The 22,425-nt window shown below is 37.3% G+C and overlaps 2 protein-coding genes across 3 annotated transcripts in view; both read right to left on the bottom strand.

Moving 5' to 3' along the window:
- Nucleotides 1–735: 735 nt before the first annotated feature.
- Pgk2 (phosphoglycerate kinase 2) lies at nt 736–2,334 on the bottom strand. Its single transcript, XM_048445787.3, has one exon. It carries the CDS (start codon nt 2,255–2,257, stop codon nt 1,004–1,006), a length of 1,254 nt encoding a protein of 417 aa, XP_048301744.2. The 5' UTR covers nt 2,258–2,334; the 3' UTR covers nt 736–1,003.
- A 9,794-nt stretch (nt 2,335–12,128) lies between these two features.
- LOC148119083 (cysteine-rich secretory protein 1-like) overlaps nt 12,129–22,425 on the bottom strand; it is a 60,597-nt gene continuing 50,300 nt past the window's right edge. For both annotated transcript variants that reach the window (XM_087897830.1, XM_087897831.1), the window contains exons 5-8: nt 21,032–21,177; nt 19,414–19,508; nt 16,354–16,442; nt 12,129–12,837 (exon numbers count right to left, since the gene is read on the bottom strand). In XM_087897830.1, coding sequence (XP_087753956.1) covers nt 12,710–12,837; nt 16,354–16,442; nt 19,414–19,508; nt 21,032–21,177 — 458 coding nt within the window. In that variant the 3' untranslated portion in view covers nt 12,129–12,709. The remainder of the gene's footprint in view (nt 12,838–16,353; nt 16,443–19,413; nt 19,509–21,031; nt 21,178–22,425) is intronic.

Genomic DNA, 22,425 nt, shown 5'->3' with positions numbered 1-22,425 from the left:
AAACCATGGCCTCGGAATTGAAGACAGCAAAAAGACAGTATCGCATTCTAAGAGTGGGAGTCCACCACCAGAACCACCTTGGGAAGCAGTGCCAGCGCAGGGGGTCTGCAGCCTAGACAGAATGAATTCCTGTGCTAAACTCTGAGAAACATGGAAGCAGTATGAGGCCTTGACATTTCTCAATTCTTCCTCCGAGAGCTTTACCAGATGTGCAGCTAAAATCGGGGAAGTCCTCGTATTCTTTGCACCCAGATTTAGAAGGAGAAAAGAACCTAACCAGAAAGTATTTCGGTTTTTACATGTTCTGTTCCTTTTAAAATGAGTTTTTATAGATTTGTTTTCTTAATACTGAAATGCATTTTTATTTATTTCATAAACCAAATTTAAGAATTCAAGTGCTGTATCTTACTAAATATTGTCTGCTTTCCCAAATAATGTTCTATTCATGTCCTGAATTGGACGTTTAGCTTTCTCATTAGTGGAGATACCAGTGGATTTTACTTTTTTCCTTTTTTAAAAGAAAGTTATTGGGCTTACTAAGTACTTCTTTTTCTAATTTAGAGAAAAAAAATGTTAGTAGAGATATAAATGAGCTACATTTGCATAATGATATTAACTTGTGTCATTTAACACTTAGACAACCTTCAGCCCATCCTTCTCCTATGACAGACTGTGTGTTATTTCCCACAATCAAAGAGAAACAATCAAGTTGAACTAAAGTAAAGACAACATATCCAACTTATTCACCTCACTTTTTTAATAGGTGACATGAGACTGTTTCCTCCCTTTTAAGTACAGTGGAAGTCCTGATGAGATCTTGAAGAGAGTAGCAAATGCATGACAGAGTTACCAAGATGTGTTCCGGTTGTCCTGATGGCTCACTGCTTGCTCACTACTTGGGGCTTGATACCGAGTAGACACATAAAGTTAAGTTCAGATGTGAAGGCACTAAGTTGAATTCAGCGCTCCATACTGGAAACAGGAAGCAAGACCATTTTGGCCATTACATGTTGCTGAGGGCCTCTACCCCAGGAAGGGTTTTACCTTCCAGAAGTTCAAGACTTGCCCCACCGCCGGTGCTCACATGGCTGACCTTGTTTTCAGTGTCCCACTTGGCACAGCACGTAGCTGTATCTCCACCCCCTATAATGGTGACACAGCCCTTGGAGGTGGCCTGTACAACTTCATCCATGAGGGCTTTGGTTCCCTTAGCAAAGGCATCCCACTCAAACACCCCCATGGGTCCATTCCAAACGATAAGCTTTGCCTGGGCCACAATTTGAGCGTTGTTTTTGATGCTCTCGGGACCACAGTCCAAACCCATCCAGCCAGATGGTATGCCGGATTCTAGAGTGGCTTGTCCAACTTTTGCATGCTCATCAAACTTGTCCGCAGTTACAAAGTCAACAGGAAAGGTTATCTTTACACCCTTCTTTTCTGCTTTGTCCATGATCTCTTTGACGATCTTGGCTCCCTCTTCGTCAAACAAAGAAGCACCAATCTGCATGTTCTTGAGTTCCTTCAGGAAGGTGTAAGCCATCCCCCCTCCAATAATCATGAAATTGACTTTGTCTAACATGTTTTTGATGAGTTGGATCTTGTCTGTCACTTTGGCTCCACCAAGGATAGCCAGAAAGGGTCTCTCTGGGTGTTCTAATACCTTGGCAAAGTAATCTAGTTCCTTCTTCATGAGGAACCCAGATGCCTTCTGGGGCAAATTTACACCCACCATGGAACTGTGAGCCCGGTGTGCGGTGCCGAAAGCGTCATTGACATAGACATCGCCGAGTTTGGACAGTGATGTTCGGAAGGCTTCTACTTTTGCTGGGTCAGCGGTAATCTTTTTTCCAGAAGAATCCAGACCCTTGCCTTCTTCCTCCACGTGGAAGCGCAGGTTCTCCAGTAGGATGACAGATCCATTATCTGGGTTGTCACAGGCTTTCTCTACTTCAGAGCCCACACAGTCCTTCAGGAACAAAACATCCTTGCCCAGCATGGATTTGAGCTCAGCCGCAACAGGCTCTAAGGAATATTTATCTGGCATTGGGACACCGTCAGGTCGGCCAAGGTGGCTCATGAGAACCACAGACTTGGCTCCTTTTTCCAGACAATGCTTGATGCTTGGGATGGCAGCCTTGATTCTCTGATTGTTGGTGATTTGGTTGTTCTTCATGGGAACGTTGAAGTCTACTCTCATGATGACTCGTTTCCCCTTAACATCCAGTTTGTCCAGAGTCAACTTACTAGAAAGAGCCATCTTAATGGTCTTTTGAACAACCTCTTTACTGCTACTAGGAGGCTGGCTTGGTGGTGAGGAGTTATAACGCTCGAGGCTTGGCCCCGCCCCTTCTCTTTGAGTTCTAAGTCTCCTGCACAACAACCAGTGATAGTTTCTGAAAGGAAATTCAGCTTTGTGATTGGTTCACAATCCTGTCTATCTTGATTTGGAAAATTTTGCCGGGTACAGACTCAAACTGCCATCCTAGATTACTAAACAGTGAAACAGAGCGCTGGGTGCTAGAGATGGGAAATTTAAAAGCTTTCAGAGTAAGAAGTCCCAGAAGGCCAGATTTTTTTTTCCCTACTGGTTCTTGTTTCCACACTCTTTTATTCTTAAGAAAATTAAAAAAAAAAAAAAAAAAAAAAACATGTAAGCCTTCCACACATCTAATCTCCAATTATATTACTAAATAAAATCCTCAGTAATGCAAATGATGAAGATTTGAAAGCAAGGTACTTTTTTCTTTTAATCCAAGGTAGCATAAGATAGGTCTTTTGTTCTTGGTAAATATTTCTGCTGCAGTCATAGCTTGGTGTTAGGCATGGTGAAATATTCTTGTTTAATGTGGGAATCATACATTTTTCTTACCATAGACTTTTAAAATTATTTATTTTTAGACTCCTGTAAAGAATGTTTGCTGCCTTCTGCAGAAAGCATAGGGATCCTAGCAAAGAAAACATTGCATTTCTTGAAGAATTCAGATTTTGTCCCTTTTCTTCTCTCTCTCTCTCCTCGTATCTTCTTTCTTTCGCTTACTCCTTTTATGATTTAGAAATCAAGCAAAAATATGAGTTTCTTGAGTTGAAATTTTCTCCCGAAAATAAAAATGAATAAAAAAATTTCAAAAGCATATTTTTAAGACTGATTGAGTAGAAAAATTAGTATGCGGTCTCTCTAGGTTGCTCTTTTTGTTCAGGACTGTTTAAGTTGTCTGTGGTCTTTGGAATTTCCATATGAATCTTTGGAAGCTCATTTTTCTGTTTCTATGATGGCTGTTATGTAGATTTTGACTGGGATTCCTTTGAATCTGTAAATCGCCTTAAGTAGAATGATCACTTTCATGATATTAATTCTAAATGTCCATGAATGTGTGTGTGGGAGGTTATTTACATATTCTAGTGTCTTCCCCCATCTCTTTTAGAGATTTAAATTTTTCGTTGTCAAGGTCTTTCACTTTCCTAGTTTTCTTGTAGAATTTTCTGCTTGTCTTTGAGGTTATTGTGAATGAGGGTTTTCCCATATCTCTTCCTCTCTATGTTTGTTATGGCTATATGGAAAGTCTACTAATATTTCTGAGGTAACTTTGTATCCCGTTTTTCTAGAATGTTGATAATTTCTAAACTTTTTCTGCTGGAATTTACAGCATCTCGTGTGTAATATAATATTATCAGAATTAGTAATAACTTGAGCTCTCTTCCTACCTTTCCATTTCTTCCTTTTCTCTTATTGTCTTAGCGACGACTTCAATCACTGTGTTGCAAAAGTATGAGGATAGTGAGCAACCCTGTCTTATTCCTGATGTAACAGAACTGAGATTTTCCTCCATCTAGGATAACGTTGGTTGCTGGTGTGTCATGTATAGACTATTATGTTGAGATAGATTCCCTCCTCACCTGTCTAGGCCTTTGATCATGAAGGAATATTGTGTAGATGGACTTTTCTGTCATACCAGCCAGTTCCCAAATAAACACACAGAGGCATATTGTTCACTATAAATGCTTGGCCAGTAGCTTAGGCTCATTTTTGGCTAGCTCTTATAACTTATATTAACCCATTTCTATTTATCTATGTGCTGCCCTGAGCCTTATTTACCACATGTATGTACTTCCTGTCCCGCTCACTCTATGTCTCATGTGTCTCCTCACAACCCCTCACACTAGGTTTTCTTCTCCCAGCATTCTCTCTGTCTCAAAAATCCTGCTTAACCATAGGTCAATCAGCTTTTTATTAACAAAAAGAACAATTACAGTGTACAGAATTCCACAACATTTTCTTTTTCTTGTCTAATTAAAAAGGAAGGCTTTAAATTTAAATTAAATTTAAATAATTTAAACAGTTATCAAGTAAGAATTCTAGTTGTAATATCCAGTCCATTTGTACTTGACAAAATAGAGAAAATACTCCATCAGTAGTCCTCTCCTGAAGAGTCCAGAGTTTAATACCTTATTCAATTTTTATCATGTTTAAGGAGAGCTGTAATTGGAACTATATAGTTTTCTACCCCATCAAAGACCTAAGAAAGATATAATATAACATTAGTAAATAGGAAGTACAGAACAAGTGACTTCCAAAATTGAGAGATGACAGTAAAACAGCTGACTTCCTGGACAGTCACCCTGGGTTCTTCTGTAACATTGAGGCATCCAACTTTGGCCTATAGACCAGTATATTTGACAAATATTTTTGAGAAGCAGGGAATTTTCAAGGATTGTTCTGCCTTGTCTTAGCAAAACTTGACAGTTACCCATTTTTGCATTCTGCTTGTCCAGTTTAGACAGTATATTGTCAGCAACTGAGGCAAGGGCAATTTCTTTGCCCAAATGGCTAGGTTTTGCCACGAAGAAAGTAAATTCCATATGGTGGTACTTTGATACCCATCATCCTCTTTTGAAATAAATTGGTACTGTCAAGAACAGATGCGACTTATCGTCATGGAAAGACTTAGGTTATTAAATACCTTAAATGCCATATTTTATAGATCTTTTAAATGTTAGAAGACCATCTATCTAAATATAAATGTTTAACTTTAAAATCATATCTAATATGACTACATAGTCATGTTATAATTTATTTATTATGACTACTAAACTGTACTTTTAATTATAAATTACATTTTAAAATGAGCTTCATATGCACAGTACCCCAAACAAGAGTAGCCACATACATATACTATAGCAAAAAATAACTTGACATTTATATTAATAAACCAAAATCCATACCAATGTAAAATGTTTTGAGGTTAATAGTTGGGCTTTTTTGGATTGAGGTAGATTCAATAATCTACCATTTCACTATCATTTCTCTATTATACCAGCCTTTTTTTTCTTTAGAAAGAGATCTTTAAATTTAATATTTTTTGTGTAGCCATTTCTCTGACTATGATCAATAAAAATTTGTAACCTACCTCCCTAAACAATGACAAACATCCATAATCCATTGACTAACTAAAACACACTTCTTCCACATCTCTTTGGAATTGTGACATCAGTTGTCAGATTACTTTCTGTTGTTGTTTGGTGCTGGTATCTTTGAGGGAAATTTAAGAAAATCAGGATAATTGTTGAGTCTTGACTAGACTAGTTTGTGAGATTGGACCATCTCAGTCAACAGTCTTGAAGCTATTTTGGATGCAACATTCTGAGGACACCATATTAGAGGCATTCTATAATGCTGGATCAATAGGACCATCAATTTTTGTTGGTGTCTGGCCCCCATATTGTGAAAATACATGAACTTTTAAAGGTGGCATGCATGCCTGCATTGATGCAAATACAGACTCTGTGTTGTACACAAGTTAGTCAAAGATGACTTGCCATTTTATGTTTGAGCAAGTGAAATATATGTTATGAGTTTTATGAGTTCTGTAGTTTTTCAAAATTAATTTCTTTAAGTCTGTAACCAGAATTTTCAGGGGGTCTTCCCCAATCACACCTGGTCCATATCAACCTGGAATATAGCCACAGTCTCTCATTTGCTATGAAAGTAAAAGCCTAACTTCTCCCCCCACCAATAATACATTTTTGACTTCTATTTTGAAGTCAAGATATTTTAAAAATACATAGGTGGGTTTAATCTAGCAGCTTTTATCATCAAATGTCTCTTTTTTCAAATATTTTATTTTATTTTGCTTTATAAATAATACCATTCAAAATTTCCTTTTCCTCTCCTTCTCCCATTTTCTTCTGACTCCCCCATTCACACTCCCCCTCCCCCTCCAGTCCTAAGAGAGGGCAGGGTACCCAGCCCTGTGGGAAGCCCAAAGCCCTCCCCACTCCATCCAGGCCTATGAAGGTGTGCATCCAAACAGACTAGGATCCCAAGAAGCCAGGACATGCAGTAGAATCAAATCCCAGTGCCATTATCATTGGTTTCTCAGTCATCCCCCATTGTCAGACACATTCTGAGAATCCTGTTTGATCACGTGCTCGTTCAGTCTCATCAAATGTCTCTTAGCAACTATCACATTTTTATTAGTAGTCAAAACTTTTAAAGACAACACAATTACATATAGAATCCAGACTCTCTGTGTGTTTTCTATTTTTGTGTGATTTTTTCCTTTATGTCACCTTATTCCTTCTTTAAAGACTTTATTACTTTTAAATAGTTTTATGACTGTCTATGCCATTTCTCTTTTCTCTCCCAAGCCTGTATACATTTTTAAACACACTGTAACCTGTTCAGAATATTTTTTGTCTTGACCTATTTTTACCAGGTATCTGTAAACTTTTCTGTTTACATGACCAAAACTAAAATGTGTCATGCACCTTAGTTCATGGTGTGTTGTTGGGGCTCTCTCTGGAGGCATTCACCCTGGCTGCTCAAACCCACAAGTACCAGCTGAGAGACACATCCAGATGAGAGACATGAGGCTAGAAAGTTGCATTTGACCCAATTTTTGTGTGGTTAGAATCTTTGAGAATGCTTTTTTAGATCTTATATGGATGTAGGTGTCTCATATTCGGTGTTATATGTAGGCAGACTTTTCTGTCATACCAGCAAGTTCCCAAATAACAACACAGAAAATTATTATTAATTATAATTTCACAGCTGATAGATTAGGATCATTTTTAGCTAGCTCTTATAACTTAAATTAAGCCATTTTATTAATCTATGTGTTGCCCCAAACTCATTTGGTTTACCTCTTGTCTGTACTTTTTATCCTGCTTTCTTTAAGTCTCATAGAATCTGCTATGACTCCTCAGACTCCTCCTTTCTTCTCCCCAACATTCTCTTTGCCCCCAAAATCTTGCCTAGCTATCAGTCAGTTTTTTATTAGCAATGAGAACAACACTTCTTCACAGTGTACAAAAGGATTATTCTACAGCAATGTTGGATTTTTGTCATAGGAGTTTTCCACATCTCTTGAGAAGATCATATAATTTTTCTGTCTTTAAGTCATTTATATGATTTATTACATTTTTTGGTGTATGTTTGTTGAACCATCCCTGAATCTCCTAAATAGAGAAAACTTGATATAGGTAGATGACTTTTTTAAAAAATATATGCCCATATTCAGTTTACAAGTATTTTATTAAGGCAATTTCCCTCCATCATTAGGGATGTTAGTCAGAATTATCATAATCATCAATATACTTTTCATTATTCTCCTTTTCTTTCACCTCCTTTCTCCCCCTCTCTCCTCCTACTTCTCTTCCTCCTTTTCTTTCTCCTACTCCCCCTTCTCACCCTTCTTCATCTTGCTATGTTTCTTCGCCTGGTTTCTGTTTTAGGTAATACCAGTTTTGTAGATGAAGTTTTGTAGTGATTCTTCTTTTTCTAATTTTTTATTATTATTTTTTACATCCAATCACAGTTTCCACTTCCTCCTTTCTTCCCAGTTCTTCCCCTCCACCTCCCTTCTGAGCTCACATCCATACGTCCTCTATTTCTCTCTGAAAAGGGGCAGGCATCTCATGGATTTCAACCAAACATGGCACATCAAGTTGCAGTAATACTAGATACCACCCTTTGTATTAAGAATGGATGACATGATCCAATAGGAGTGAAAGACCTGGATAAATCCAGATCTCCCTAGCAGGAAAACAGAGCCAAAAATCTAGCAGGAAGAGAAGAATCAGAAATCTAGGATTAACCAATTTCAGGGTTTCAGAAACTAACTGAAGATAAAGGTAGATTGTAATCTTGAGAGTAATCTTGAGAAACAGAGAGATTCCCCCTAGTAATTATCACCCCCTAGTAATTATCATTGGTATAGGAACTAGCTGATTACGACCTTGAGAATTTTCTTGAGAGGCAAGGGGTTGCCCCCCTTGTAATCATCACTGGAATTTTCAGAGTTTTCTGTGACATCCTCCCTGCCCCCCTTTCGGATTACTGGGCTGTGTGGTTTCTTCCTATAGAAACTACTTCTCCCGGTCACTCGAGGTCGAACTCTTCCCCTGCGTGGGTTATGAGTCTCGGCCCCAGTGCACTGGTCCCCGTCTTGTCGTCTTGTCATTAAACCTGGTGTGATTGCAGCAAGGACGTTCTCTTGTGAGTTACTGGGGGGTTGCATCATCCCGAGGCTCGAGTGAGAGTCTCCCCTAATTGGGGGTCTTTCAGGACCAAATCAAATTTTTATTTGAAGAACTAGCTCTTGGATGTATTGATTTTTTTTATATTGTTTTGTTTTTGTTTAAATCATTTATGCTCTGATTTTTAATATTTCTTCCTGTCTTTTGGACTGGGATTTGGCTGGTTCTTTCTTTTCCACAATTTTTTTTTAATTTACTTATTTATTTATTTATAAGAATTTCCACTTCCTCCCCTCCTCCCAATACCCTCCCGCTCCCCCCCCCCAACTCCCTCTCCTCCTCCCTCTCCAGTCTGTAGGGCCCTGTCTTCCCTGTTCCTTGAGGCCTAAGCACAGGATGCAAGAATTGTTTACATTAACCAGCTTAGCTTCCCCTGCTCATTCTGGCAACCAGAGGGAATTAGTTCAAAGCCTTGTTTCTATCATTGCTGTGATAATTTCACCTGCTAAGAAGGTCCTCACAGGCGCCCTAAATCTCCTTCTGTCTGTCAGGGTTCCCAGTTCGATACCCCCTGCATGGAGGCTCAGGTCAACACTATGATCTCACTCCCCCAGGTGGGAGGGGGGCTCTCATCCTCTGATCTCACTCCCCCAGGTGGGAGGGGGGCTCTCATCCTCTTGCCTCCAAGTATATAAGCCTACGTGTGCTGAATAAAGATTGACATTTACCCTTTGGGTGAATGATCCAATCTGTGTGTGTGTGTGTGTGTGTGTCTGTTCAACTCCTAGGATAATGATCCAGAGTCGTGGCCAGTACAGGAGGCACGCCCTGTATTGGAGAGTGAGGTTTCACAGAAAAGTGCAAGCAGCACCAGTCCCAAGAGCAGTCAGGGTTTCCCGCCCTGTGGGAAGTCCAAGTTCCTCCACCCTCCCTCCAGGTCCAGGAAGGTGAGCATCCAAACAGACCAGGATCCCAAAAAGCCAGTACATGCAGACGAAACAAGACCCTGTGCCATTGTCAATGGCTTCTCAGTCAGCCCCCATGTCAGTCACATTCAGAGAATCCGGTTTGATCACATGCTCGTTCAGTGCCAGTCCAGCTGGCCTTGGTGAGCTCTCATTAGATCAGTCCCCTTGTATCAGTGGTTGAATGTACCCTTCGTGGTCCTAACTTTCTTTTTCATGTTCTCCCTCCTTCTGCTCTTCATTTGGACCTTGGGGGCTCAGTTCAGTGCTCCAATGTGGGTCTTCGTCTCTATCTCCATCCATCGTCGGATGAAAGTTCCCTCTGGTTCTGCCTTCATTGCTCACATTCTCCCTTCCTCTGCTTCTTACTTGGACCTAGGGAGTTAAGTCCAGTGTTCCAATATGCCTTTTCCACATTTTTTAAATTTGTATTATGAATTCATATATTTGTGCTCTATCCATTTTTAAAGGTATTTCAAGCTGTCAATTTCCCCCTTACAATTGCTTTTCAGGTGTCTAAGAAGTTTTTCTGTGTTGTACTTTCATTTGCATTTGTACTAGGATTTTTAAAATCTGTTTCTTACTTCTTTTTAAAAAATATATTCAGCATTTAATATTGTTATTTAATATCCATGAGCTTATGCAATTATTAGAATTTTGTTGTTGAATTTAGGCTTCTAGTGTATATGTTATATAAAATTAAGTTTTACATGAAACTGAAATACATGAAGTTATTTCAGTTTGTCTGAATCTGTTAAGATTCATTTTGTTTTTCAAGGTGTTGTCCATTATAGAGAAGCTCAGCAAAATATGCATATTTTGTGTTTGGTGAAATATTCTATGGAAATCTGCTAGGTCTACTTGATATTTGATGCCATTTAATTCTGTCTACTTTTTTTTGTTATGACTTTTCTATTGGAGAAAGTGGGGGATTGAAATCACCTCCTGCTACTGGACTAGTGTTAACCTGTGTCTTTATTTCCAGTAGTACATTTTAAAAAGACAATAGATAGGTAGATAGATAGATAGATAGATAGATAGATAGATAGATTACTGTTATTATTAACCAATTGTTATTGTTTATGCTTTCATAAAAGACTTATTTAAAATATAGACACAATGGGGGCTTTGATCGTTTGAAAATTGAAAGCATATTCAAAACACTGACTCAAATTACAAAAGAAAATGAGGGATTTAAGCATTCTTCAGAGTGACTCAAACATACATTGAGTGTGAAGTTTTCTAGATCTTAAGTACAGTGCAATCTATTCTAAAAAAATTTGAGGGGATTTATTTCATTTATTTTATTTTTTGAGAGAAAGCAAGTGGACAGCATGTGGAATGGACTTGGTAAGGGGTTGTGTGAGGAAAAAAAGAATAATTCCACTTCAGTGGTGTAGATCATAGTTCCAACAAGATCATGGAAAAATTTTTCCCAAGTTGAGAACAGACACATTCAAATAGACAGAAGAAGCACACAAAGTGAGAAGTCTGATAACTGCAAAATAAAAAACAAAGGTCAAATTCAAAAGAAAGCCTGTAACATTAATAGGTAATTTCTCAATGAAAACTATAAAAGTCAGAAGAGCCTGCCACAATATATTTCACATTCTAAAAGACAATGAATGCCAACCTAGACTATTGTTTCCAGAAAAACTATCTGAATAACTGACAATGAAAAGAACTATTCTCCTTCTTCTGTGTCTATAAGTCCAAGATTTGGTGTTTCCATGGTACACCACAGTTTTGCATGTTCCTTTCCTGTATGTGCCTGTTTAATTTTTTATATTATTTGCTTGAATAGCCCAATTTGTCTGTCTTTTCTTTAAGTACTGATATTCTATCATCTTCTCCATACATTCTGCTTATTCTTCCTCTGAGTTTTGGCTAGTTTTTCAATTCTATCTCTTTTTTCAGCTGGAATTCCCTTTAATGTTTCTTTCTTTTCCTGAACATAGTTTTCAAATTCTGAATTGTCTTCATAATTTTATTTTCAATAAATGTGGATATATGTATAAATATAGATAGATAGATATTAGACATAACTCCGGCACTATTTTCCTCATGCTATTTGAGATATTTGTTAATATTTTCTTTAAGCTCCTCAAATTCCTTGATAAAATTTTATATTTTAAAAGATTTTTTGGTATCTGAAGTTTATTCTCATTGTAAAACATTTCTGCAAAACTAGTGGATTTGGCGGGACAGCACGATACTGTTGGAACTGTATATATTATTATTTTGCAATGAGACCAGAGAATGTGGATTTCTTTCATTGAATTTATGTCTAATGTTAGGTTCTAGGGTATCTCAGAGTTGTCCCAGTGCACAGGATGTCTTAAGGTTGAGATTATGCAGGTCATCTAGGGTCCATGGGACTCATCAGTCTATGTGGGCATTGAGTATGTATGATCTGAGCTAAGTCTGAAGGTTGGACATGGTATGCTAGGGTAGGGTCAGAAGTATTTGTCAAGTGGGCTCCATTATTGATTATCGACTGAGGTGTGTACTTATTAGTCAACTCTTGGGAAGGCTAAGAACCTTCATGTAAATAAAAATTAAGTAAGCGGTATCATGAATATTGTAGTATTGTACTGAAATAAGTAAACCCCAAATCACCAATTCAAACAACTGAGAGGGATTAATATGCAAATATTAAGATTTATTTAATTTTTAAAAAGAAACCAGCATCAATGGAGTCATTTGAAAAAGAAAATTCATTAAGTTACATTTTAAAAGAGTACTTGAAATATCCAACAATTAAAATGCAAATTAAAGTTTAGAATTTGAAACACTAGTTCTCAGGAATGTGAAGAGGAGTAAATACTGAGAAGAAATCAAAGAGAGCTAATGCGCATTTGTTTTTGGAGACAGCTAGGTAGCTAGGAAAGGTGGCTGAAAGCTATAGTGGAAGTATATGCTGTTTCTTTACTTCATTGTGCTCTGGGAACCTGATTATTGTTCTCAAGACAGAGTTTTAGTGACCTTAGTCATACAGACAAACTACATATAATCTTGGGTTTGAGTCAACTCCTTATATTCGTCACAGAATTCAGAGGTCAATTCCCAAAGGTATTACTGACTTTGTTATTTTGAAATATTTGGTTATAAATTATTTCTGCTAACTGAGACGATATAGAAAAAATGAATCTTTACTGTTTGGAATCATTTAAGTGTACTTATACCTAGAATTTCCTGGTGGACTGTGGCAAAGCTAAGCTGAGGAAGTGGTCTTCCTGCACATGGCCCTGGTCTTGCGCACTAGAAAGTTAATGAATTTTGTCTTCACAGTTGCATGAAGCTTTGCAGAAGTTTTTAGGCAGTTCATGAGCACAGGTTAGCGATTGTTTCAAAGATGGACAGTTAGAATACGTATCTTCGTATCCACATCTGTTTGCTGAAATAAAGAATAGAGATATTCATTACTTTGTCTTTATTTTCTTCTACCAACAGTGACAAAGTAAAACAAGAGTGTGGAGAAAGGAATTGAGTAAATGGATGAATTTCCATTAAACTGGAGCTTTGTGAGATGTCTTTTAGTAGAGTTGATATATTTCTTCACTCAAAAAAAGGCTTAAGAAAACTAACTTGAGTGATTCTTCAAGGAGCTGAGTTATTGAGAGTTGAGAAAGATGGCTCAGCAATTAGGAATCTGTTCTTTTTGCAGAGAAACTGATTTTGATTTTTAGCATCTACATGGTGACTTATGGCCACCTGTAATTTCAGTTCCATGGATCCAAGTGTCCTCTTCTGTCCTTCATAGTTTGGGGCCCGAATGTAGTATACATAAATATATACACATATATACACACAAATATTTATAAACATGCAATAAAGAGAAATATTTTAAAAAGATACTCATTATTTAAAATGTCAGTAATTATGCAAGTACTTTTTAAACTTAAATACAGCTAATATTTAAACTCAGTATTCTCAGCAAAGCAAGTTTCATTAATATGTTCTAAAGCCACTGTGTCTAGTAACCTCTCTATGTGAAAATACTGAAACACTGAGCATTAAATCATTTCATAATGTTCTGCTGTCCATGATTACTCTAGGCATAGATTCTATCTTTCATACTAGAGAAGGCTATCTTATGAAGACAGAGACTCGAAAAAGCAGATGGTGGAGAATTTTGTTCTGAGTATTAGACGTTTGTATTTAAATGTCCACTAACGACGACAAATTGAAGAAAACTCGTTCTAAATTCACTGACATACAATCTTTGTCAAGCCTTTGATGTATATCTGTAGCTCATGAGCCTACATTTAGGTCACCCAGTCTCAGAAAAATGGGAAATTCATGACAACTAAATCATTCAAAATAAGAACGTGTTTATCTTCTGTACTTTTGGTATTGTTTGTTAAGACAGAGTCTAGAGTGTAGCCCAGGCTAAAATCAAGCCCATACTATTTGTACCTCTGCTAATTCGACCTCCAGAAAAACACCACTACAGACACATGGCTTGAACTCTTTCCCTCAGTGTGGTGGTTCTCTGCAGGTCCTACAGCCAGCAGGAAAACCAAACCAAACCAAATTAAAAAAAATGATGAATGGAAAAAATTAGAATGAAAGGCAGCCCAATTTTATTGTAACAGGTGTTAGGCTAGGTCTCCTAGAGTCTTGCCCAGATCATTTTACTTTAACCATATTTAAGCACAGCAAAATTTGGGGGGAAAATGTTTTCTGGTAACAATTAACTCACTGCACTCCCAAGTGCACAACAACTTAAGACATGTTTACACTGAGATTCTTTACAAAGTACATCTAGCTTCTTTCATAAGAATGGGTACTGTTGACTCAGAGATAGTGCCCAAGATTTAGGGTCTAGGGATGACTGAAGTAAACTTAATGCCTTGTGGGTGTCAGGATTGGCCTGGCCCTAGATAACATAGAAGTCAATTAGGGTGTTTTAAAATATAGGGGACATCACTTGAAAGGATGTGTTTTATGGTCTAAGATCAATGCTCAAGATTTACAGATCAGGGGTCTAGGGTAAAGAGAACGTAAATTCTGGATGATACAGCAGAGCCTCTCTCATCCAGGAGCAAAGAATCACCAGGATGTGAAATGGCATCATTCTTGACATTACAGAAAGAACAGTTATGCACCTCATCCCATTGAAGAGATGAGTATATCTCTACCTTTCCTGTCTTCTCCAGTGCTTATCTGTGTGAACAGGATTTTTGCCCTCTACACCTATCTATCTATCTATCTATCTATCTATCTATCTATCTATCTATCTATCTATCTATCTACAATCATGTATGTATGTATGTATGTATGTATTCATCAGTACTGAACAAACATTTAACAAAAATGTATTATTATTATACCTACTTCCTCTCTCTGTAACCTATTTTCTTAACGTTTGCACTGATAACACAAAAATGATTAGTTCTGAACCTATGCTTCCTTGTTGGATCTTTCATCATGCTTTTCCTAGAGGCTCTTTGGAGGATACACTTGGGAGATGGCTACAGAAAGATCAGGAGATTGAAGTCAAACCGGATTACACGGTAATTTCTAGCTTAAATTTGGTTGTGTAGTGAGACCCTGTTTCAAAACTAATAGCAGCTTAAACCACAAATACGTAAATTTTAAAAACCACTAAAGGGAAAATATGAATCTTTTCCTTTCTATTTCTGTTTAAAGTCTTTCGATCGGTTGTTTGGTACCTATAGGATAGACCCCATTAAAAGCACAGTCCACAGAGCTGTAAATATTTGACTCTTTCTTTTTTAATTTATAATCTTAATATCATTAGTACTTTGAACTTTATCCATACAAATACAAAATAAAGAATTCTGAAATTCTTTGGAGAATGCAGAAAAATCCCAGTGAATTGCCACTGGCATCTACCATAAGAATTTTGACATTATATTCCATTTTCATAAACACCTTATGTAGTCCAGGTTAACCAGGAATTTGATCTATATTCAAACCTGGGTTTGAACTCCTGATTTTTTTCTCCTTTCCCCTCCAGAATATTGGGATTACATTTATTCCTTGAATTTATATCCTTAATACTAAAACTGAGATACCGTGATATTCATTTTGCCCCCTTCCTGTGACAAAATGCTAAAGTTTTAATGAACTAATAATATGTATAGATATTATTTAGAATCTAAAAGTGCACAGAAAATTGCAAATATAAATCTAACTGGTGAGTAAGTAGAAGGACTCACAGGGCGACTTAGAGTCAGTGAGATAGGTCAAAATAAAGGTACTTGCCACTAAACTATTTGAGGTCAGTCTCTTACACCCATATCATTGAAGGAGAGAAGCAATTTACATAAGCTGTCCTTTGACTCAACACACAATCACACACACACATGCCATGGCATACATGCATGTTCCTATACATATACAAAGAGACATAAGTATATATTCACAAATAAATAAAAATGTAACCCAAAATTCAAATGATGCTCTGGAGAATCTTAGGAATTTTTTGTGTTAATTTTTCTTGGTGGGCAAAGAATTGTTGTATCTGTCATTTTTCTCTGGTCTGACCTGTATTCTATTACCTCAACTACTTTGATTTGTATTGCTTTGTCTTCTTAAAATGCTAAATTTAAGATCTTATTAACCTAGAGGATTAGAAAATTCACTTTATATTTTATTGAATTAATAAATATTTCTGTATATCACAGAGATATTTCTCTAGACTCCAATAGCAATAATACCAATACTGATACAAGTACACACTGGTTTTGGATGTTTCTTTAGACTACATGAAGTATCACGTTTTTCAATGGCAAAAGTACACACACCATAAACAAAGGAAAATTTGTCATTCAAATAAATGATGTTAAGTACATTTTTGCCTCTTGAACATAAAGCCATGCTATGAAATCTGAAAACAGATTGTCATTTTATGTTGTTATGTTTGTATATTAATAACACTTACTGCACAGTCCATTGTTACAGTGATTAGGACAACTGGCACATGGTTCTCCCAGTTTGTAAGGGACGTCTCGCCGGTTCGCAAAATTACCACTGAAATTGAAAAGCAAAATATAAAATATTTTTAATTTTTTTCTGTATACTCTAATGCTTGCATATATCACACACATACACACACACACATAAACATATATATATGGGTTGCTATTAAAAGCTTTAGCTACGCCATATAAAAATCTAACATTTTCTAAGAGTATTCAGACAGAGATGTGAAATAAGAGGATAATTAATGACTTCACTCTTCAACCAGGTTCTATTAACCTGAGCAATTGAAATACAGTAAATAAGAATCTAAAGGTTTAGAAACATTTTAATGTAGAACCATTCTCTTCATTTCCTCATGAACCTGGAAAATTCCTAAGGCAGTGGAGCACAGGGTGCTGCTTAGGTATAAAAGATGCTTTCTATAGAGACAGTTAGAAAAATGCTATGATTCCCTATTCCTACAGTATGGGAGAGGTCCCCATGGTGATGTGGTGAGGTTCAAGAATTGAAGCATAGAAAAGTTTGGGGTTTTCTGAAGGTAGCATGTAGGTGTGAGACTTTTGTGTTTGTAAAAACTGAGAATGTTAATTAGAAAAACACTTTATAAAAACCATCTTTAAAATGCAGTACTCTGATAGTGACCAGGCTGTGCCTCGTGAGGATCATCACTTCACTGATTGGCATATGAAAATAGAGAAGTCAGATTCTCCATTGTGTTAAGGCTGGCAGGGGTGTGCATGCGTTCTCCAAGGACTTGAAGCAGAACCTCTCTTCTATATATTGCTCTATGTGTTTGAACAATCTTAAAAATGAAAAGTCATAAAGTGTTGTACAAGTTCTGTCACGTGCTTCTCTTCATTATTCATCTGATACTTCTAGGTGCCAGACACCAGGTGCCTCTCATTTGACCAGGTAGCTGGGTAGAGTGCAATGGCTTCTTTCTTTGTATTTTCCATAATGCCAAAAGAAACATTCTTGAAAATTCTTTAATGACTTTCCTTTTCAACTGTCTGTCACCCACAGACAGAATAGAAATGAATTGCTTAAAAGGCTTGATTTGAAAACACCCTCAGATACATGTTAGATAAGTTTTTTTGTTTCGAGAAGATACAAATAGACGCAGAGAGATGTCTCGGCAGTTAAGAAAGCACATTCCTCTTTTAGAAGACTTTGGTTTGGTTCCCAACACCTACTTCAGGTGGCATACAACTGTCCTGGGGGAAGTGATGCCTCTGGTCTCCACAGGCATCTGCACCTATGGGCATATACCACACAAGGACATACAGATGTAATTTAAAAAAAAAATTTGGTTTCTCGAGACAGGGTTTCTCTGTAGCTTTGGAGCCTGTCCAAACTAGCTCTTGTAGACCAGGCTGGCCTCGAACTCACAGAGATCTGCCTGCTTCTGCTTCCCGAGTGCTGGGATTAAAAGCATGAGCCAACACCACCCAGCTAATTAAGAAAAAATAGGTTAACATACAGATTATGAACATATATTTGTTTTTTCATGGGAATTTTTTAAAGAGCTCAAACATTCATCACAGAAGAGAAGTGAATTTCTGTCTTTAAAATTAAGTTCTACTGAACATGATTTTCAGAATTTTGAGGAGAAAAAAAAATAAGATTTTAGCTTTCTTAACTGGTGGAAATATATTAAAGACTTCTGAAAGAGCCTTTGAAGTCTAAGATTTAATAAATTCTTACAGGTATAAGGTAGCAACACGGGGCTGGAAAGTAGGTTCAGTGATTAAGAAATTTTGCTGTTCCTTTGGAGGATCCAAGTTTGATCCCCAACAACCATATCAAGTACGTCATAATCACCTTTAACTTCAGGTCTATGGTATTCAATGCACTTTTCTGGTTTTTGTGGGGTACTGTGCATATGCATAAACAAAGAAACAAAAATTAAGATTGGAAAAATAACAACTAGGCTAGCCATTATTACGATTTTGCAAAAAGATAACACTCGCGGTAATTTTTTCCCTTGGCAGCTTACATAGCACATCTCATACTATGAGAGCTAGTCTGCAGGTAGAAAACTTCCAGGTGAATTCCAAGCTGAATGCTTCTAACTCCTGTGTCTGAAATTGATGATGTTTTTAGCAATAGACTCTTATTTTCAAATTCAGGGATGCAACCAAGGGTGACAGCTAAAGGCTATATAGAAAGATCCAGTTTTCTTCAGGGAGGAGACTCTTGATAGGGTATCCAGTTCCAGGATGTCTACCCTAAACACTTGCACATAAGAGGAACTGTAAATGGACTTGGTGATATTACGTGTGCGTGCATGTTTTGGTGTGTATGTGTGTGTGTGTGTGTGTGTGTGTGTGTGTGTGTACAAATGAAATCATGACTTTTAGAGGAGGTGTGGAGGAGAGGAGAGGAAGATTTGAAGAAGGATAGGGAAGTGTGGAAATGACCGAAATATAGTACTCCTATGTGAAATTCTCAAAAAAAAAAACAATAAATTATTTTTTTTTTTTTGGATTTTTCAGAAAAGGGTTCTCCGTGTTGCCCTGACTGGTCTTGGATTCACAGGGATCGGACTGCCTCTGGCCCCCAAGTGCTGAGACTAAAGGCGTGAAACATTACTGCTGCCCAGCAAATAAATTTTAAAAATTATGACAACTTATATAATCAGGGGTAGGATCAGCTTAATTAGAAGGCTCACATCACTAATCTGCATCATTCACCCATGCTCACCCCTAGTCTAATATTAAAAGTTTGCTTTGTAGCCTCCAAACACAGCACAAACGGAAAATATGAGCTTCATAATCCCTATATTATGTGTTTAGGAAGCAACAGTCTAGGAGGGAAGAGAAATCATTTTTAAAGGAATGGAAAAGCTCCTGAATGTGATTCATGAAGCTGATGAGTTGTACATTTCAAACATTCAGCTAAATAAGTTTCAACTCTAAAGAATATTTAAGTTTTATCTCCCTCTCATGTGTAAAATATATTTTTAATTTGTTTTGAAACTATGATCATTAAAAAATGTCAAATTGAAGTGGATACTTACGGAGGACAATACTGACAAATGTAGTAGTATCTCAATGAGTTGTTAGGGCACTCAGTAACTCCACATCCAAGTTGGTGAGAGGTATTCCAAACTAGCTATACATCCAGAGATGAAGACAAGGCACATGTCATAGAGGGAAATAACGTATAAAAACAAATAGAAAATATAAAATTTAAAGCACTGATGCTCTACTTTGTTTCTAGAATCCTAATGGGCATATTTAAATTATTGAATCAATCTACAGATGTTAAAACAGCCTTAAAGGGCTTATGTTGGTCAGCTAGTCTGGCAAAATTATAAGGAAGCACCCAGTGGAGTTTATGGAGGCTGACATTAGCTTCAGTTCCTTCTCAGAGAAGCTGTTCTTTAACATCTTTGACAGTTTGCAGATGATAAAGATACAGATGGCTGAGTTGAGGCCAGGAAGCTTCACGGCACAATGAAAGGAATCAAAGAATCTACAGATACCAGGAGGACCTTGGTAGGATGTGGAATTCCTCTGACACTGCTTCCAACCATTCAGATTTATGACCATAGATAGCAAGAGGTCAATTCCCGGTCAGACATCACATTGACCATGATGCCGTTGCTGACTCTTGAAGGTACGTGCACTGAAGTGTTTTCCAAAAACAAGGGTCCTGTGCCCATAGAATGTTGACCTTGAGAGATGAACCAGAACTTCCTCCCAGCTTCACAGGAGAGGTTTTCTAGTTTGGTGCTAAGCTGTGGCCATGAGTATCTTCCTTGTGGGTGGCTTGCAAGCCTTGCTAGTCCAAGCCTGATGGAAGCCTGCTATGCAGTAACAATAAATATTTCCTAGATGCGTATGGTGGGTGCTCTTATGTGAAGTTGCATTCTTGAATTTCCTGGCTCCCTTTTGAAACTGTATTTCAGCTCAAGTCTCTCAGCTGCAGGATCTGATTAGGCCACTAATTTAGAGTTACCCCTGCCTGTACTACATCTGGATATTTTCTCCATCCAGCCCAGCAGGATCACCATATCACCTTCTCTCCTAGGTTTGACAGACCTTTTTTGAGAGTGGACAGGATAGAGGCACAATCTCGTAATTCTTGCTTAAAGAGCTACTTTATGTGATAGGAAAGGGCCCAGGGCCTGAGCCTGTAGGTCCAGCAGGAAGACACCTGGCAGGGTTTCTGGTAACAAAACTCCAGGATATACATTTCCCCTTTTCCCTCGGGAGCCATACAGAGCTGATGTACATCCTTGCCAAAGTCTGTATAAGCGCCTTAAAATACGCCTTAAAACCTTTGCTTGGGGGCTGGAGTCAAGAAATGGGGTTAAAAAAATCAAGTATGTTCCCTTACAAAGGTTAGATAAGCCATTGAAAGATGGCAGCTCCAATAGCCAATGACTGTCAAGACCAGTGTATAAGGAACCACACAAGATCTTTCCCAAGGGTATGTGGCACTCTCCCTATACCCCCTGAAATTGGGAGACTGATAGGAAGAGAGGAAGTTCAAATTCAGTCAAAGCTACATAGTGAGACCCTCTCTCAAAGAGAAAATAAAAATTCTCTGCACTGAAATTCTGCCCTGAAATCAGTCAAGTCATTAATTTTTTCCCTTGCCTAGCACTTATAGAAAGTACCTTTGCTTACCTGAGTATAATGTCCAACTACTGCACCCGGTGTTTTTGGCCCTGAACCAAAGACAAAATCACTGGATTCATCATACCAGCTTTGGATGGCCTGAGACCATGTTGCTGGGTAATTTGCTATGAAGATATTTTCACCACATCTTAAGTCTATGGGAAAAAAAAAATTGGCCACTCAAGAAGGCAGCAATAGAGAAAAAAAGGGGAACACACACACACACATAAGAATGGAATCCCTGTTCTTTAAAGACATTGTGTGCAGCTCCTTTTGAATAACATAACAAGAATGATTCAGACCTAATGAACCTTCGGCTGAACAGAAGCAAGAGGTATCAACATGTTTGTGCTGAACACCATAAGCGCTAATTAGAAAAGTCATTTTCTCAGTAGCTTCTGTCTTTGATATCATTTATTCACACCCTAACTTCTCCATACATGTGTATGTATATGCACAAATGTGTGTGCACATACGTAAGTGAGCCTCTTGTAAAATAAATGTAAATTTTTAGTCATAGAGAAGACAAAGGCTAGATCCTTCCATTTTTCTCCTGTACTAGCTAGAGACTTTTATAAAAACAATTTACATATTTAGAATTATTGTTCTATGTGAGCATGTTTTGCAATCATTCTTTCAAAACTACAAATACAAAGCAAACAAAAATAGAGGGGACTATATTTTTACAGTTTATAGGTCATGTCTTAACTAGAAAATTAAAATTTCTGGGCCATATTTTCTTCAGGGAATGAGAGAAAATACCTTTAACCCTAAAAAATAGTTTAGTGTTTTTACCAAGCTCTGTAAATAAACATTTACTTTAAACTTTAACTGAATATTGTGGTTTTTAGATGAAATTTTAATCATTGTGTTATTGAATTAAGAATAAGAGTTAAAACCTTGAAAAGAGGTGATTAATTTACTAGGTTCAATTTGGAGAAAAAGGTGATCATTTTTAATGGTTCAAGAAATATTTTATATCATTACCCATTTATTTATTTTGTCATTATTTTATGCTTCCTTATGTGAAGATTATGTTTCATAGTTTATTCTTAATTTAACATAATAATATCTTTCAGGTACTCAGAGTATTCAGATAAGATACTGGGTTAAAATAGGAAAATTATGATTTCAGAGGCCAGAGAAAATGACTGAGCATGTAAGAGCATACCTTACTATTTCAGGAGACTTGAACCTAACTCCTAGCATCCACAATGGGTAATTTACAACCGCCTGTGAGAGCAGCACTGTGACCACCTGTGACCTGTAAGCTTCAGAGGATCTAACACCTTCTTCTGGTCTCTAGAAGTACCCTTACATACATGCACGTGTGCATAAATACACAGAGACACACTTGTACATCATTTTAAAAAGAATGAAATAGGAGATTCCAGTTTTAAATT

This window comes from Myodes glareolus, chromosome 18 (genome assembly GCF_982192425.1).
Source record: "Myodes glareolus chromosome 18, mMyoGla1.1, whole genome shotgun sequence".
Lineage (NCBI taxonomy): Eukaryota > Metazoa > Chordata > Mammalia > Rodentia > Cricetidae > Myodes > Myodes glareolus.
Note: the sequence above shows the minus strand (reverse complement) of the source record. Positions and strands in the feature narration are given on the sequence as shown.

Bases quoted from the DNA above. Each gene is read 5' to 3' on its own strand.
- Pgk2 (XM_048445787.3), bottom strand. From the start codon at position 2,257: ATGGCTCTTTCTAGTAAGTTGACTCTGGACAAACTGGATGTTAAGGGG.